This window comes from Diorhabda carinulata, chromosome 2 (genome assembly GCF_026250575.1).
Source record: "Diorhabda carinulata isolate Delta chromosome 2, icDioCari1.1, whole genome shotgun sequence".
NCBI lineage: Eukaryota > Metazoa > Arthropoda > Insecta > Coleoptera > Chrysomelidae > Diorhabda > Diorhabda carinulata.
Window position 1 is genome coordinate 947,038 of NC_079461.1, and position 19,508 is coordinate 966,545.

The 19,508-nt window shown below is 32.3% G+C and overlaps 1 protein-coding gene across 1 annotated transcript in view; it reads right to left on the minus strand.

The window, feature by feature from the left end:
* Positions 1-19,508, minus strand: part of LOC130903455 (DNA-dependent protein kinase catalytic subunit-like) — a 31,658-nt gene that overhangs the window by 2,618 nt on the left and 9,532 nt on the right. The window contains exons 9-25 of the mRNA XM_057815558.1: positions 18,504-19,059; positions 17,704-17,974; positions 16,725-17,012; positions 16,487-16,668; positions 16,126-16,435; positions 15,904-16,071; positions 13,986-14,313; positions 13,527-13,937; positions 13,056-13,458; positions 12,620-12,990; positions 9,026-10,068; positions 8,329-8,792; positions 8,040-8,251; positions 6,139-6,401; positions 5,434-5,657; positions 3,353-3,553; positions 3,018-3,292 (exon numbers count right to left, since the gene is read on the minus strand). Coding sequence (XP_057671541.1) covers positions 3,018-3,292; positions 3,353-3,553; positions 5,434-5,657; positions 6,139-6,401; positions 8,040-8,251; positions 8,329-8,792; positions 9,026-10,068; positions 12,620-12,990; positions 13,056-13,458; positions 13,527-13,937; positions 13,986-14,313; positions 15,904-16,071; positions 16,126-16,435; positions 16,487-16,668; positions 16,725-17,012; positions 17,704-17,974; positions 18,504-19,059 — 5,970 coding nt within the window. The remainder of the gene's footprint in view (positions 1-3,017; positions 3,293-3,352; positions 3,554-5,433; positions 5,658-6,138; positions 6,402-8,039; positions 8,252-8,328; positions 8,793-9,025; positions 10,069-12,619; positions 12,991-13,055; positions 13,459-13,526; positions 13,938-13,985; positions 14,314-15,903; positions 16,072-16,125; positions 16,436-16,486; positions 16,669-16,724; positions 17,013-17,703; positions 17,975-18,503; positions 19,060-19,508) is intronic.

Here is a 19,508-nt window from a genome sequence, read left to right on the forward strand (position 1 = left end):
CTGTAGACAAAAAAAATGATGTTAGTTTGTTCGGTTTGTGAAAAAAAAAATTCTACTGATTATTTAGCCCACCTTGCGACCTGATCTGAACCAAATTGATCTGCTTTTAAAAATACGAGACGTGTACACAAAATAATGAGGGAGTTTCTTTAAAGAAGGTAATTTTGAGATATAGAGCGTAGGATTTGTGGTAATAATGGAAATATTCACTCTATATTTGATGGAAGTTCTCAAAAAAGATTGATATACGAGGAAAAGAATCAAGAAACGCACTAAAAACATTTATTTCCGAGATATAGAGAGTTAAAGTGAAGAAACCTGAAATCAAAACTGGAAATTGAAGACCAACTTTGAGGTTATGTAACTTTGAAAATATTGAAAATAAAATGGTGAAATTGTGCTTGTTCATAGACAAATTATTTCTGAATCTATGGAAATTCTGTAAAAAATCTTGACAATAATAGTTCGGGAAATATAAAACAAAGTATTGAGGCATATTCGAAAAAAAAATACTTTCATTTATAAAATGATATATCTCGAAATAATGGAAATTTTTGGTTCATATTTGGAGAAAATATTCAAAAAAGTTCAATATATGAGAGGAAAAAACAACAATTTCCAAAAAATAAGTATTTCCGAGATATAGAGAGTTAAAGTGAAAATACCTGAAATCAAAACTGGAAATTGAAGACCAACTTTGAGGTTATGTAACTTTGAAAATATTGAAAATAAAATGGTGAAATTGTGCTTGTTCATAGACAAATTATTTCTGAATCTATGGAAATTCTGTAAATAATCTTGACAATAATAGTTCGGGAAATATAAAACAAAGTATTGAGGCATGTTCGAAAAAAAAATACTTTCACTTATAAAATGATATATCTCGAAATAATGGAAATTTTTGGTTCATATTTGGAGAAAATATTCAAAAAAGTTCAATATATGAGAGGAAAAAACATCAATTTCCAAAAAACAACTATTTCCGAGATATAGAGAGTTAAAGTGAAGAAACCTGAAATCAAAACTCGAAATTGAAGACCAACTTTGAGGTTATGTAACTTTGAAAATATTGGAAACAAAATGATGAAATTCTGCTTGTTCATAGACAAATTATTTCTGAATCTATCGAAATTCTGTAAAAAATCTTGACAATAATGGTTCGGGAAATATAAAACAAAGTATTGATGCATATTCGAAAAAAAAATACTTTCATTTATAAAATGATATATCTCGAAATAATGGAAATTTTTGGTTCATATTTGGAGAAAATATTAAAAAAAGTTCAATATATGAGAGGAAAAAACAACAATTTCCAAAAAATAAGTATTTCCGAGATATAGAGAGTTAAAGTGAAGATACCTGAAATCAAAACTCGAAAATGAAGACCAACTTTGAGGTTATGTAACTTTGAAAATATTGGAAATAAAATGGTGAAATTGTGCTTGTTCATAGACAAATTATTTCTGAATCTATGGAAATTCTGTAAGAAATCTTAACAATAATGGTTCGGGAAATATAAAACAAAGTATTGAGGCATGTTCGAAAAAAAAATACTATCACTTATAAAATGATATATCTCGAAATAATGGAAATTTTTGGTTCATATTTGGAGAAAATATTCAAAAAAGTTCAATATATGAGAGGAAAAAACATCAATTTCCAAAAAACAACTATTTCCGAGATATAGAGAGTTAAAGTGAAGAAACCTGAAATCAAAACTCGAAATTGAAGACCAACTTTGAGGTTATGTAACTTTGAAAATATTGGAAACAAAATGATGAAATTCTGCTTGTTCATAGACAAATTATTTCTGAATCTATCGAAATTCTGTAAAAAATCTTGACAATAATGGTTCGGGAAATATAAAACAAAGTATTGAGGCATGTTCGAAAAAAAAATACTATCACTTATAAAATGATATATCTCGAAATAATGGAAATTTTTGGTTCATATTTGGAGAAAATATTCAAAAAAGTTCAATATATGAGAGGAAAAAACATCAATTTCCAAAAAACAACTATTTCCGAGATATAGAGAGTTAAAGTGAAGAAACCTGAAATCAAAACTCGAAATTGAAGACCAACTTTGAGGTTATGTAACTTTGAAAATATTGGAAACAAAATGATGAAATTCTGCTTGTTCATAGACAAATTATTTCTGAATCTATCGAAATTCTGTAAAAAATCTTGACAATAATGGTTCGGGAAATATAAAACAAAGTATTGATGCATGTTCGAAAAAACATACTTTTAATTATAAAATGATATATCTTGAAATAATGGAAATTTTTGGTTCATATTTGGAGAAAATATTCAAAAAAGTTCAATATATGAGAGGAAAAAACATCAATTTCCAAAAAACAACTATTTCCGAGATATAGAGAGTTAAAGTGAAGAAACCTGAAATCAAAACTCGAAATTGAAGACCAACTTTGAGGTTATGTAACTTTGAAAATATTGGAAACAAAATGATGAAATTCTGCTTGTTCATAGACAAATTATTTCTGAATCTATCGAAATTCTGTAAAAAATCTTGACAATAATGGTTCGGGAAATATAAAACAAAGTATTGATGCATGTTCGAAAAAACATACTTTTAATTATAAAATGATATATCTTGAACTAATGGAAATTTTTGGTTCATATTTGGAAAAATTATTCAAAAATGTTCAATACATGAGAGGAAAAAACATCAATTTCCAAAAAACAAGTATTTCCGAGATATAGAGAGTTAAAGTGAAGATACCTGAAATCAAAACTCGAAAATGAAGACCAACTTTGAGGTTATGTAACTTTGAAAATATTGGAAACAAAATGGTGAAATTTTGCTTGTTCATAGACAAATCATTTCTGAATCTATACAAATTTTGTGAAAAACTTTATCGCTAATAGTTCGGGAAATATAAGACAAAATATTAAAGCATGTATCATCTAAAATTGAAAATTTTGAATTTTTTTTCCGTAAAAAATACGAAGACTACGAGATATCAGATATCTCAAAATGAAGAATGTTGGCACCTAAGAGCATCCCACGGTATTTTCTTAACGAAACCCATATATTTCGTAACGATTTTTTCCTTTTTGATATTTTCCGCGGCGTCTCCATGCATCCGGAAAAAATCTATTTCTTTCATTTTTTTCACGTTCAAAAATGAAATGTACTCCTCTCTTATCGACTCATGGATATCTTTTTGCCCCCTTTTCGTTTTGAATGATTTATCTAGGAAAGTTTGTAACGGAACGGCGTCGTTTATCCACTGTATGATACCCAAATTCGGCGTCAACGGTATAACCTAAAACAAACAATTCATATTATTAAAAATCAATTTTTTTTATGTTAAATAATCTCGTACCTGGTAAGTTAGAATATCTAAACCGCTGTTGGAACAAATGGCGTCGTTCCGCAAAATGTCGTTCATTAGACAAAACATCTGCTCGATTCTTTGATCTTGTCTTATATCTTCGCCGAATTTAATCAGGAACGGATATTCTTTGGTATTCATGCCGAGCATTGTGATTTTTATTGGTTTCCTCAAAGATTCCATAATTTTCACCTGGAAATAAATCATTACCATAGACAACTTCCCGTTCCAAAGTAACGGTTCCACTTCGAGATTCTCTAATAACTAACGCATCTCTATGTTCACGAATCACAATTTTTTTATCGTTCCACCGAAATCTGTAAAAATATTTACTTCCCGCAGTAGAGGTGGGAACTTCTAATTGCAAATCTGCTCAGTTATATTATAACAGTTTTATTTTCCCGTCGTAAGTCTGATAGTCTCTGTGGTAGAGATGGGAATTTACACTCGCAGATGTGCCAGTTCGAAAATAACTGTTTATCATAGAAAAAATATGTTTTGATACAGTTTGTCCCTAGTTATTGTTATAGATTTAGATTAATTTTAATTATTTCGTCACTACACTAGAATCCGTGAATAATTAGTTTCATTTTGTAGAGATGGAAATTCACATTTGCACGTGTGTCAGTTCGAAAAGTTTAGATTTAAATTGATAAAAAAATGTTAAACAGCCGTTTGTATTTCCAACTAGAAATCAAAATAAATAATTTTGTCATTGTACTGAAATCTGTGAAACATTATTACAATTAGTAGAGATGGGAACTTCTAGTTGCAAATCTACCAGTTCCTTTACAACAGCGTCAGTTCCCTTTGAAATCTTACATTTATTTTTTGTTGTAGAGATGGGAATTCACAATTGCACATCTGGTAGTTCAAATATAACAGTTTAACTTTCGAAATATTCTCAAAATCATAAAATTATAAAACAATTCGTTCTTTAATATTCTCGTAGAATTGAAAAAAAAATCGTTAACGACGCCATCTCTACTTCCAACTAAAAATCACAATCAATTATTTCATCGTTGTGTCGTATAGAGATGGGAACTTCTAGTTACAAATCTACCAGTTCCTTTACAACAGCGTCAGTTCCCTTTGAAATCTTACATTTATTTTTTGTTGTAGAGATGGGAATTCACAATTGCACATCTGGTAGTTCAAATATAATAGTTTAACTTTCGAAATATTCTCAAAATCATAAAATTATAAAACAATTCGTTCTTTAATATTCTCGTAGAATTGAAAAAAAAATCGTTAACGACGCCATCTCTACTTCCAACTAAAAATCACAATCAATTATTTCATCGTTGTGTCGTATAGAGATGGGAACTTCTAGTTGCAAATCTACCAGTTCCTTTACAACAGCGTCAGTTCCCTTTGAAATCTTACATTTATTTTTTGTTGTAGAGATGGGAATTCACAATTGCACATCTGGTAGTTCAAATATAACAGTTTAACTTTCGAAATATTCTCAAAATCATAAAATTATAAAACAATTCGTTCTTTAATATTCTCGTAGAATTGAAAAAAAAATCGTTAACGACGCCATCTCTACTTCCAACTAAAAATCACAATCAATTATTTCATCGTTGTGTCGTATAGAGATGGGAACTTCTAGTTGCAAATCTGCCAGTTACTTTATAACAGCGTCAGTTCCCTTTGAAATCTTACTTTTATTTTTTGTTGTAGAGATAGGAATTCACAATTGCACATCTGGTAGTTCAAATATAACAGTTTAACTTTCGAAATATTCTCAAAATCATAAAATTATAAAACAATTCGTTCTTTAATATTCTCGTAGAATTGAAAAAAAAATCGTTAACGACGCCATCTCTACTTCCAACTAAAAATCACAATCAATTATTTCATCGTTGTGTCGTATAGAGATGGGAACTTCTAGTTGCAAATCTGCCAGTTACTTTATAACAGCGTCAGTTCCCTTTGAAATCTTACTTTTATTTTTTGTTGTAGAGATGGGAATTCACAATTGCACATCTGGTAGTTAAAAAATAACAGTTTAACTTTCGAGATTCTACGATATTGAACAGTTTGAATAAAAATAAAATGATACTCACTTCCGGATGAAATCCCGCTATTTTTACGTGGTACTGCGGCAATGGCATCCGTCGTCCGTCATATTGCCCGGGTATTTCCAATTCCATATTAAGTTTATTTGCGGAAAAATTCGCCAACCACGGACAAAAATCTTTCAAAAGTTTGCTATTCGCGACATTCAACAGAGATCTCAAATTTTTAACGAATTTCGAACAAAACGCTTTGAGAGTAGACGATTCCATACCTGCAATTAAAAATGTCCCAGTATGCGATGTTGCCAAACGTACGATTTACCTAGATTTAGAGAAATGAAGGGATAATGTGCTGATACAGTGTTGCCAAACGCGGGTTTTCAATTAAACCGAAGAAATGATAAAATTTCCACAATTTTGACATACGAAAATTAATTACCGTGTTGCCAAACGTGGAATATACACCAAGTTCCATAACTGAGAAATACATAAATATAAACAATGTTGTCAAGAGTAATTTTTCCTCCTGTTATAAAGAAAAATTAAATAATCGGCACATAGAAATTACAATGTTGCCAAACGTAGATTCTCTTCCTCAGGTACGTGTAAATTTCGGCGTTGCCAAGGAGTTTTTTAGATAATCAGGCAACTAGAGGGATCTAGATAAAGAAAATAGCGGTGTTGTCAAATGTACGTTTCCCTAAATGTGGGTAAATTGGGGAAATGTTCGATTTTTTATCGATGGAAACTTACCAGACATATTCTCGAAGTTTTCTCGAAACTTTTTGATGTCCTTGAAAATATTTCCTTGCATATTTTTCGCGTTTTCGCTACCGCAGTCCGGTACGAAAATATCGTCCATAACGGCCTTTACATATTTTCGAACACTATCGGCGTCTGTGGAATTTTCGATTTTGCGCAAATGATATATGAGGATATTGGCAGGTACGCTGACGTAGGATAACGCCTTGAGGAATTTGTTGACGTTTTCGTCCTTCAATAACAATTCGTCCAATCTGAGAACCGCGAAAAAAAAACAGAAATTTAATTCATAACAAAATTATCCGGAGCCTGACCTGTTCAAATATACCAATTTTTTTACTATCAGTTCGCTGCCGCTGATTATACGAGAATTGCGACGTTGCCAAATGTAATATTTTTCCTCAAATATAGGGAAATGAGGGAATAGAAAGATCACAATGTTGCCAAACGTCATTTTCTTGAAATATGTAGAAATGTAGAGGGGATGTATATGCAGAAAAATTTTTTCGAAATTGACATGCAGAATAATATCGAAAATCTAGTTTCTCAAAAGGGCAATTTTTCTTTCCGAATATGGTAAACGGAAAAATTGCGATGTTGCCAGTGAAGAATTAACATAGAAAATGGAACAATTGTCGAGATAGAGCTTAACGAGATTTAAATGCGACGTTGTCACATGTAGTATTTTTTCTCAGATGTGGGGAAAAAAAAGTGCGGCGTTGTCGAACGTATTCTCTTTTCGTCAGATGTAGAGTAATTAAAAAATATGAAGATTGCAACGTTGCCGAACGTATTTTGTTCCTCAAACTTTTTGGAAAACGAACAGCAGAAAGATCACAATGTTGCCAAACGTAATTTTCGCCAAATCTGAAGGAATCCGACATATTTTTCCAATAATTAAGAAAGGAAACGGAAAATCTCAATATTTTCCCTTATTTAGAAGATTGCAACGTTGCCGAACGTATTTTGTTCCTCAAACTTTTTGGAAAACGAACAGCAGAAAGATCACAATGTTGCCAAACGTAATTTTCGCCAAATCTGAAGGAATCCGACATATTTTTCCAATAATTAAGAAAGGAAACGGAAAATCTCAATATTTTCCCTTATTTAGAAGATTGCAACGTTGCCGAACGTATTTTGTTCCTCAAACTTTTTGGAAAACGAACAGCAGAAAGATCACAATGTTGCCAAACGTAATTTTCGCCAAATCTGAAGGAATCCGACATATTTTTCCAATAATTAAGAAAGGAAACGGAAAATCTCAATATTTTCCCTTATTTAGAAGATTGCAACGTTGCCGAACGTATTTTGTTTCTCAAATTTTTTGGAAAACGAACAGCAGAAAAATCACAATGTTGCCAAACGTAATTTTCGCCAAATCTGAAGGTATCCGACATATTTTTCCAATAATTAAGAAAGGAAACGGAAAATCTCAATATTTTCCCATATTTAGAAGATTGCAACGTTGCCGAACGTATTTTGTTTCTCAAATTTTTTGGAAAACGAATAGCAGAAAAATCACAATGTTGCCAAACGTGATTTTCCGTTTTTAGAATCGAGGAATCGAACTAATACATAGATAACAATGTTGTCGAGTTCAATTTTTCGCAAATATAGAAAATTATCCGATATCCAAACAGAAACATTCGCGAATTATGATATAAACAAAGCGATGTTGCCAAAGTGAGCGTTTTTTTTACATTCGGGAAATTGCAACGTTGTCAAATGCGTTTACGCGCCTCAAATATAGAGAAACGATGTTGCCAAACGTAATTTTCACCAAATCCGAAGAAAAATTTGACGATTTCTATATAGAAAGAAACGTTTTCGGGAAAATGTCGTCGTAGTATGCGAATAAACGAAGATTACGGTGTTGCCGTACGTTTACGAACCTCTCTATTAACGACGCAGCTTCGACTCGAACTTCATTATCGGTAAATTTGTAATTATCCTTACTTATCCTGTAAGGATACATAATAGCTTGCGGATAAGTTTCGGCGATTTTTCTTATTACGTCCGATATGGCGAATAATTTTACGGAATCGACGTTGGCTAATAATTGCGGTATCCAATCTAAGAACATCCAAACGGGCACCTTTTCGGCCTAAGAACAAACAAAAAAAAAAAGAAGAAGAATGAAAAATACGGCGTAAAATGACGGTCGGGATTTCGAAATCTCACCTCTACCGTAAAAACGTTCCTGTATTCGCCTCCCAGATCGTCCAGCATCAATAAACAAGGAAACATCCGTCTCGCTTCGACGGAATTCATCCTCATGGCGCGTAGTACGAACAAAATTAAATCGACGTTTCGTTCGCTACAATTTTTATCGATTACGTATTGGGCCAATTTGGTATAAGCCTTGGAAACCGCTGCGTCGTACGCATCGGTGGTGGATTCTTCGCAATCCATCGTTTCGTCCGTACAATTTTCCACGGTTTTTTTGAAAATGCTCCAACCGTAGTTTTCGATGTCGGATACCGAATCGATTCGGCCGTTTAACGTAATCGATAACTGTTTTTGGAAATTTTGGAAAAGTTCGTTGCTCGCGGTCAAAATTTCGGTTGTAGTAACGAGGGCGTCGAAAATTTTACCGCTCGAAGACAATTTTACGGTTCCTTCGGTTGCGGTTTGTAGGAGATGTTCTGAAATTGAAAAAAATGGAAACAAACACAGAATAAAAAGTGAAAATCAATAGAAATTGGTCGAGATTAAGTCGTAAATGGGAAAAACGCGGAAGAAACTAGAGGGAAATACATAAGAGGGAAAAAGAAAAACAAACGAGGAACCGAGAGAAAGTGAAAGAATTATCGACAGAATGTACCCAGAGAGGCGTGGAGGAAAACGGGGCGGAAAAAAATCGAATAAACACACTTACGAAAAGTATTGACGCCCTTGAGGAAAAAATTTATTTTATCCGCGACGTCGTTCGCCATATTCCCCTTCAAAACGTAAATACTCCCTTTGGCTTCGTTCAATTTGGGATGATCTCGATTCAAATAAGGCCCCATGTATTTTTTGGCCATAGAAAAATTGCCCGCGTCCGCCGCGTAATTAATCAAATCGATATCCATGGAAATTTTCGTTTTATCCAACAAACGGACGTTTTCCTCGACGTCCAACCCCTCGATTTTCTCCAATTTATCTTTCAGAATATCAACGAACTGTTTCCTGTATAGGAGTTTAGTTTCGGCCAGAAGCACCGAAGGCGGTCGCGGTGCGTTCGATCTACTCGACCATTTTCCGACAAAACTTTTCAATTTAACGTCGATATCGTCGGTGAAATTATTGAAAAAATCGATGAAATCCGATATTTCCGCGACGTTTCGTAATCCGAGTAAATTTCGGTACCGTTGCGACTGAAACATCGGATTCAATATTTGCCAGTTGGCCAAGAAGTACTTGGAGTACGTGTTCGAGTACCGATCGGCGGTCGGTATGTCTCCTTCGCTCAACCACAGAGCGCACAGTTCCTCGGAGAAGCGACCGTTCAGATAATCCAATTTTTTCGAATCCTTCAAGCAACCGTTCAATTCGTCCAAAAATTCCACCTCGGAACTTCGTCGGAACAATTCGTTTTTGACTCGAGAGGTTATGTACCACGGCAGAAGTTTCTGTTTGGCCCATTCGTCGTTCCACAAACCGTCCCACGTATTCTCGTTATCCACGACCGATTTAATCGCTTTCGGGATTTCTCCCCATTCCCCCAAATTGGCGAAACATTTGAAATACGAATCGTAGTAAAAATCTTTTTTATTTCGCGATTCTTCTTCGTGTATCAATTGTTTATATAAATTCGAGGCTTCCCTGTATAAACATTTCGATTCGAAAGTTACGGCTTTTCGAAATGATTCCTTGCGGTCCATTTTTTCTAAAAAAATCGCTTTCACCACGTCCCAGTCTTCCAATTCTTTATATAACCTATAAAAAAAAATAGTTTGTGGAACTAAATTCAAATTTTTATAGGTTGGTACACTGTAATTAGTGTCAAATGACAACTGTCAACAAATTCTATTTGGAGGTTATGAATCCTATTATTTTAATATTGATTTCTTTTATTATGTTCGTACAATTAACATTTTTTTTAGTGTAGAATCTATTAATTCAACGTTCCACGAAATTTGATGAATTTTTCTTATATTCGTTATGGATTTTTTATTATTTTTTTCTCAAAATTTATTATTTCTGGTCATTTATGGAGTGTTAAGTTTGACATACTTGTCAACCGTCAACTGTCAATTAAAAAATAAGTGCTATCGTTATTTAGAGGTTATGAACTTTGTAACTGTTGTTATTCCACCAAATTTGACATACTTGTGATTCTTTTTTTTTTATTTTTTGTGTCTCTATTTTTATTTTTATTTATCAAGTTGTCACGCCTGTCAACTGACACGACTACCACCAAAACAAAAAATTCTATAGTTATTTAGAGGTTATAACCCTAATTACTTTTGACATCGATTTTGTTTGTTATGATTTCAATGTGTGTAGAACAGTATAAAATTATCACTGTCAGCTTTGGAATATTATTTCTACTTCTTCTATTCGTAGAACAGTACAAATTCACGTCATTACTTCATTTTATGTATGTAGGACAGTCCAAAAACCATGTCTGTTAGTTTTGGAAAGCTATTCCTACTTTCCATGTTTGTAGGACATAACAAAGTAACGCCATGACATCTTTTTATGTATGTAGGACAGTAGAAAGCCTTTGCTATTGTCTCAAATATGATACTACATCATTTCACATCTGTAGGACAGTACAAAGAGACTATTTTACTGCTTTTTATAAATGTAGGACAGTTGAAAGCCTTCGCTATTGTCTTAAAGATGATACTACATCATTTTATATATGTAGAACAGTACAAAGAGATTACTGTACTGCTTTTTATGTAGGTAGAACAATAAAAAACCATCGTTGTTAGTTTTAGAATATTTTTTCTGCTTTTTAAGTTTTTAGGACAGTACAAAGAGATAACTGTACTTCTTTTTATGTACGTAGAATAATATAAAATTATTCCTGTTAGCTTTGGTATGATATTTTTGACTTTTATGTTCGTAGAACAGTGAATAAGGAGACCTAAATTGCTTTTTATGTATGTAGGACAGTATAAAGTGAGGCCATTACTTCTTTTTATGTATGTAGGACAGTTGAAAGGCATCGCTGTTCTCTTAACGATGAAACTATTCCATTTTATACATGTAGGACAGTAAAAAATCGATTCTTGTTAGTTTTAGAATGTTTTCTCTGCTTTTATAAGTTTGTAGGACAGTATAAAGTAAGTCCATTACTTTTTTTTATGATTGTAGGACAGTAGAAAGCCTTTGCTATTGTCTCAAATATGATATTACATCATTTCACATCTGTAGGACAGTACAAAGAGATAACTGTACTGCTTTTTATGTATGTAGGACAGTAAAAAACCATCGTTGTTAGCGTTAGAATGTTTTCTCTGCTTTTTAAGTTTTTAGGACAGTACAAAGGAATGCTATTACTTCTTTTTATGTACGTAGAACAGTATAAAATTATTCCTGTTAGCTTTGGCATGATATTTTTGACTTTTATGTTCGTAGAACAGTGAATAAGGAGACCTAAATTGCTTTTTATGTATGTAGGACAGTATAAAGTGAGGCCATTACTTCTTTTTATGTATGTAGGACAGTTGGAAGGCATCGCTGTTCTCTTAACGATGAAACTATTCCATTTTATACATGTAGGACAGTAAAAAATCGATTCTTGTTAGTTTTAGAATGTTTTCTCTGCTTTTATAAGTTTGTAGGACAGTATAAAGTAAGTCCATTACTTTTTTTTATGATTGTAGGACAGTAGAAAGCCTTTGCTATTGTCTCAAATATGATATTACACCATTTCACATCTGTAGGACAGTACAAAGAGATAACTGTACTGCTTTTTATGTATGTAGGACAGTAAAAAACCATCGTTGTTAGCGTTAGAATGTTTTCTCTGCTTTTTAAGTTTTTAGGACAGTACAAAGGAATGCTATTACTTCTTTTTATGTACGTAGAACAGTATAAAATTATTCCTGTTAGCTTTGGCATGATATTTTTGACTTTTATGTTCGTAGAACAGTGAATAAGGAGACCTAAATTGCTTTTTATGTATGTAGGACAGTATAAAGTGAGGCCATTACTTCTTTTTATGTATGTAGGACAGTTGGAAGGCATCGCTGTTCTCTTAACGATGAAACTATTCCATTTTATACATGTAGGACAGTAAAAAATCAACGATATTAGTTTGAAAATGCCATTTCTACTCCTGTTTATAGGACAGTACATTTTCCACTAATATTAATAGCAACTTTTACCATAACTCATCCAAAAACATGTTTTTTTCTCACTAGTACGTACAGATAAATAGATAAATTTCCTGTTTGGAATGGAGGAGCGGATTTGGGCAAGAAAATGATACTAATTTTGAAAAAAACAAATTATGATTACAACGTGCACTTACTCCGCCAACTTAATCCAATAAAGCGTATCTTTATTATCTTCTTTGAAAGTTCTTTTGCTTGCGGTAGGTCCATCGATGTCGTCGACGTCGTGAATTATGTATTCTTCGATCAACAGGGCTCCGGTTGACGCCAAACCGCTTTCCAGTGCTACGTACGACAACAATTTAGGATCCACCGACATTTTTTCTTTGTTTTTCAACAATATATCCAATAGGGCGGTAAAAAGGTGTCTATTAAATTGTCCGGAAGTATTAAAGATAATTTTTATACCGTCCAAAACGGTCGTTAAGAAAAATCGGTTGTTCTCGATTTTTGAAGCGACCCCTTTGAATATCTCCAAAAACAGAATTTTGGAAATTTCTTGGTCGTGCTGGAAACAAAAAAAATGGCGAACAATATCGAAAACGGATAATAATAAATAAAAAAATTATTTACCGACGCCAATATCTGTAAAGGTTTCAACAACGCGGACAGAGGTATCTGTATATCGGGGAAATCCCCTTTCCGGTAACTCCTATAAATAGTAATCTTCTTTTCTCTTTCCAAATCGATTTCTTTTCTCGCTTTTTCTTCCTTGATTCGCTTGTTCGTCTCGTGGTGGGCCATCAACCTCGATATTTCGCTTTTATCTTTCAAAAACCTCCTCTTTTGAACCTTATAGAAACCAAAAGAATTCGGATCTTTGAATCGCGGTTCGACATCGACGCCCAAACTACTTTCCGACGTCGTATACTTCGAAATCTGCTGTTCTCGAAACGACTGCGTGGGGGCGAATTCGAAATTCGTTTGAGTGCGACGCAGAGCGAAAACGTCCCTATCGACCGAGCCAAACGATTCACTAAAAAAAAAAAAAACAAATCGCACGCCCTGTATTCGAATCAACTGAAACATTGTTAAGTAATTTACTTGTCGAAAGCGCCGATATCCAAAGTTTCGGCGAACATCGGTACCACCGAGGGATGCTGCAACTTCCAATCGGTCAGCAATTTGTATTCCTCGAAATCGCAATCTTCTAAAGGGTGTTCGAAAATTTCCGTTTCGTATTTTTCGCTTCTATCCAAAAGCCCGATCAGAAAGTACGTACAAAGACCCAACAGTTCATCTTCTATATCAGATTTGTACATTTTCGATAACAAAAAAGAAAATCTATCGGTGACCGTTGGCGGTAGGACGGAAGGATCCATCCAGAAATCGATTATCTTTTCTCGATTGTCCAAATTCGAATCGATCAAACCCGAAATTAGAATTTCTCTACAAGCGCCCGTAGTATCCTTTTTCAAATTGTAAATTCCAATGGCCGCGTCGTACATACAACCCCTGAAACGATTCAATTGAAATAAACGTATCGAATCGAGAGAAAACTACCTGAAAATGGAGTTGGGGTGGTGGATATTCCTGGACAGGGCCTCGGGGACTTTCTCGAAGTCCGGATAAGTCGCGAACACCTTCAAACACTTTTTGATTATTTCCAGAGTTAAAATTTGTATGTCCAAATTTGAATCCTCGATGTGTTCGTGCCAATTGACTATTTTGAAATCGCTCATTTCCTCCAGGATATCTAAGGAAGTGTCTAGCCGTCTGTAGAGTATTTTTAAGTGGATGATCTTTTGGATCGGCAATACTTGATTGTACGAACTTATCAGACGAGCCGCGTGGAACGTGTTGACTATTGTTGGGTATTTTATAGCTATACCTGAAAAAAAATACGATTACGATTGGACGCACCGTGTGGTCGTAGTGCGCAAGTCATTCGACGGTTGTTTTGCTTCCACGGAAAGTGGATTTTTTTACCAGCGTCCTATCCAACATTGGAACGAACCCTTGTTGCCAATAACGTCCGTTGTTCTTCATCACTTTTTGCCACATTTATCAAATCGATTTACAAAGATTCGATAGATATGGAATCGATTCATTCATATTAACGTAGATGTCATTCAAATATAATCGATTTAATAAGATTTGCTTCATATAGAATCGATATATTAGGATTCGATAGATAAAGAATCGATTTATTCATATTAACGTAGATTTGATTCAAATATAATCGATTTAGTGAGATTTGATTCAAATATAATCGATTTTCAAAGTTTAGAATTCGATTTATTCGTATTAACGTAGATTTGATTCAAATATAATAGATTTAATGAGATTTGATTCAAATAGAATCGATTTTCAAAGTTTAGAATTCGATTTATTCGTATTAACGTAGATTTGATTCAAATAGAATCGATTTTCAAAGTTTAGAATTCGATTTATTCGTATTAACGTAGATTTGATTCAAATATAATCGATTTAATGAGATTTGATTCAAATAGAATCGATTTCCAAAGTTTATAATTCGATTTATTCGTATTAACGTAGATTTGATTCAAATATAATCGATTTAATGAGATTTGATTCAAATAGAATCGATTTTCAAAGTTTAGAATTCGATTTATTCGTATTAACGTAGATTTGATTCAAATAGAATCGATTTTCAAAGTTTAGAATTCGATTTATTCGTATTAACGTAGATTTGATTCAAATAGAATCGATTTTCAAAGTTTAGAATTTGATTTATTCGTATTAACGTAGATTTGATTCAAATATAATCGATTTAATGAGATTTGGTTCAAATAGAATCGATTATCAAAGTTTATAATTCGATTCATTCATATTAACGTAGATGTCATTCAAATATAATCGATTTAGTTAGATTTGATTCAAATAGAATCGATTATCAAAGTTTAGAATTCGATTTATTCGTATTAACGTAGATGTCATTCAAATATAATCGATTTAATAAGATTTGCTTCATATAGAATCGATATATTAGGATTTTATACATAAAGAATCGATCTATTCATATTAATGCAGATGTCATTCAAATATAATCGATTTAGTAAGATTCGAATGATATAAAATGTATTTAATAAGATTTGATCGATATATTTAGAATCGATTTACTAGGATTCGTCATATTTAGAATCGATTTATTAATTTTAGTGTACATGCCATTCAAATATAATCGATTTAATAAAATTTGCTTCATATAGAATCTATATATTAGGATTTTATACATAAAGAATCGATTTATTCATATTAATGCAGATGTCATTCAAATATAATCGATTCAGTGAGATTCGAATGATATAAAATGTATTTAATAAGATTTGATCGATATATTTAGAATCGATTTATTGTTACTATAAGTTGCTAGCGACGATTTATCACAAATCGATTCACAGATAATCGATTGTCACAAATGGATTTATCTATTTTTTTCATTAATCCCTGAACTTACCTTCAAGACAGACGACGTACTTTTCCATATCCGCCATCTTACCCAAAACCCCATCGACTTTTTCCACGTATTCCGGAGAGTCTAAAACGCTCAAAAGAGAACCCAATGTTTCAGCGCAAGCTCTATAAATGTGTCGAGTATTGCAATTGAGTTTCCTCAACATTAAATCTGCGAAAGAAGAAGAATCGGTACCGTTTCCAAAAAATTCCCGTCGATATTTACCTAAAAATTCGCGTTCTCGCCCTATCGACCAAGGTCGTAAGCCGTTTACCAAAAAAACGGAAGAAACGTAAACTGCAATCTCGGAACGTCGTTCCGAGTCGAACATTTCTCGTATTGTATCGGTTGGTACCGCGAGGTACTGTTTCCAGGATTCTACTATCAATTTGAGTAGTTCCAGGTTGTATTTGAAAACGTCCTGGCGATCCTTTTCCAAATTTTTAACGAAAAAATCCAACAGATTCGAAGCTAATCGAGATTCGTTATCAGAAAGATTCGGTATTTCCGACGCCCACTGTGATATAATAACGAGCTAAAAATATCTGTTTAGATAGGATTCGATTTGATTTTTTTTTATATTTACCACGTCGGAAACGAAATAGTTTATGGTACAACCGGCGGAATTTTCCACCACGAATTGTATAAGAGGTTCCAAGAACCATTTTGCGTAAAAGGAAAATATTTCCAAGGAATTATCGATAATTTTCACTAGAAAAATTTTTACATTTTTATGTGTGTTATTATTTAAAAGCTGCAATCTAATTCCTAAGGAAAGAAAAAAATTTTAAAACAAATAAATAAATAAATTATTTTCAAGTTACCTTCCATCCAGGAAGGGAGTTTTACATCGTCATCGTCCTGTGTTGGTAATTGAAAAATACCTTTTGCACGCATGTGTCGAATTAAGCTACAAATCGTACTCATACATTCGTGTCTATTAATTTCAGTTGTATCCAAAAATATTTCGCTTTTTAATGCTCCACTCTCCCCTAATTTTGCTTCATCGCGTATAAAACTATTAGTGAAATCAAATTTTGTAACGTCTTCGCTTAAAGAACTGTTGAAAAGCCTTTGGGACTCGATGTATTTTAAACTTTTTATCGTCGTACCTGACGAAAATAATAATTTACCTTATATATAATTAGACAGTGAAATTTTATTAAAAACTATCTGGTTCATAAATCAACTATAATCTTAAAGGAAAATTTAGTTTTTTCGTATTGGTAGATTGTCAAAAAAAATAGTTCAAATGTTTAATGTTAATTATAGGTTATTAATTATTATCGTATTTTCACTTCTTCGATACATTATTTCGTGGTAATTTTGAGGTGTATAAAAAAAATTCCAAAATATTGAGTGCATATACTCGATAATTTTTATTACGTATAGAAAAAAACACCAGGATGGAAATTTTAGTTTTTTGATATTGGTAGACATGTCAAGATGGCATTGTCAACTGTCAAAACAAGTAGTTCAAATGTCCAATATTTATTATTGTATTATCGTTGTCTTTTTTTTTCAAAATTTATTATTACCACGTAATTTGGAGGTGCTTAAACAAGATTCCAAAGAATTGAATAAATATACTGGATAATCTTTTTTACATAACAAAAAAGGGACAAATTAAAAAAAGTTAAAAGCGTACCAAAGACGAACATTAATAACAAAAATATGATACTGGAAATAAATTATCTCTAATAGAAAATTTCTAATACTCAGAATTGAAGATATAGAAAGGTTTGATAATATTTTTATTTTAAAAGTTAAAATATTAAAGTTATTATTTCGTCTAACACTAACCTGTTTCGCTTCTGCTGCGTCTAAGTTCATCTCTAATGTTGACTAAAATCTTTTTTTGAACCGGTATCGAATCGAAATCTTTCGGAAAATCATACTGGATTTCAGTATTAACTATACCGTGCCATAATATATCAAAATTATCAGATTTAGATCGTCTAACAAAGAGTTTTTCATAATAAGCATTTTCTTTAACCGAATTGCATATGATTGAAGTTAAAGCGTTATAAGCGTGACATTTATATTTTCTGGTAATTTCATCTTTATTGGGTACCTGAAAATCGAAAACAAATAAGACTTTTAATTGATTATAGGGAAAATTGGTAGTAAAACTGAGTTTTATCAACTGCGTTAATAAACATTCATGATATTGATTAAACGAATCTTAACTTCTCTAGGGGCTCTTCATTCATATAATAATTACCTGTGGCATCATTAATATAAAAATAAAAGTTATTATCATTATATTTTCAAGACTATTTCTGATATGATAGAATCTAAACATTATTAATACAATTTCTACAAAAGTTGTATCACTTTCGGGTTCCTCTTATTACATTTTATCAAAAGTTTGTGCTACTATCAGTTTATACTTGTAGCTTTAGCTTTAGCCACCTGACACCGTAACTTTTCCAAAATCTTTCTTGAAATCCTGTTTTCAGTTATTTTTCGTGAAGATTTTATGAAAATAATAGTAGAAGTTATTATTAACTAAATTATTATAAACAAATACATTATATTCACATAAAGTAGGAACATAGGAATAGTTCAAATACTAAAGGTAAATAATAAAAAATACTAACCTGGAACGCGTTGAGAGCGAATTCCAATAAAACACGAAGCAATTTTGGTTGTTTGGAAGCAGTAGAAATAGCACAGTTTATTCTCTCTGGTGTTCCAATTGGTATTCTCAAAAATAAAATTTCCACAAGAATAAAATTGATCGTACAATTTAATAGGTCGTTTTCACGGAAAGTTTTCAGTATATTTTCGATGTTATTAACGAAAAATTGTTCGAAAACTTCAAGTTCGCAATTTTCGAACATAGGGGATAAAATTTCTTTAGCCATTTCGTACTTGTGCTCGATAGAAGATGAAATTTTCTTGTATGTTCTTTCCAAAAACAGACTTTGTAATCTGCTATCTAAACGTTTAGTAAATTTTTCTACCAAATTGTATATTTCAACGTTTTTGGCTTTGGTTATATATATTTCCGTTAGGTATTCGAAAATTACACCCGATTTTACTACAGGTAAGAAAGTCACTAGTTTGTTGAAACTATTCTCAATTATTTGGTGATCCTTAGATTGTGAATATATTTTTTCATTAAGGACCATCAGAGATGTTTTTAATGCGTTGCTGAAAGTAAATGTCGATAAAAATTTGAATAATAATACAGTTAGGGAAATATACAGGGTGGTTCATTAACCGTTAAAGATTCAAATTTGTTATTGGTGTCAGGTACTCATTTTTTGCTCCGCCCGTTATGATATTTTTTAGTAAACGTAACAAAAATTATACTCTTAAAGCAACAATTCGAAATTTTTTTAATTTTGTGAAGTGTAGGGGGTGGTTCATTAATCGTTAAAGTTTGATAAGTCTCAAATTTATTATTAGTCTTTAGTACCCAATCATACGTTTATATCAGCAATTCAATACATGGAAAGTTTGTTCTAAAAGTTCCGGAATTAAGGGGAAAGAAAAGTATTTGAAAAAATTCTTTTTTCTGGTTAAAAATTGTATTTTTTGCATTAATTTTTTTTTAAATAACCTCAAAAATTAATCTTTGGTATCAGTTAAAAACATAA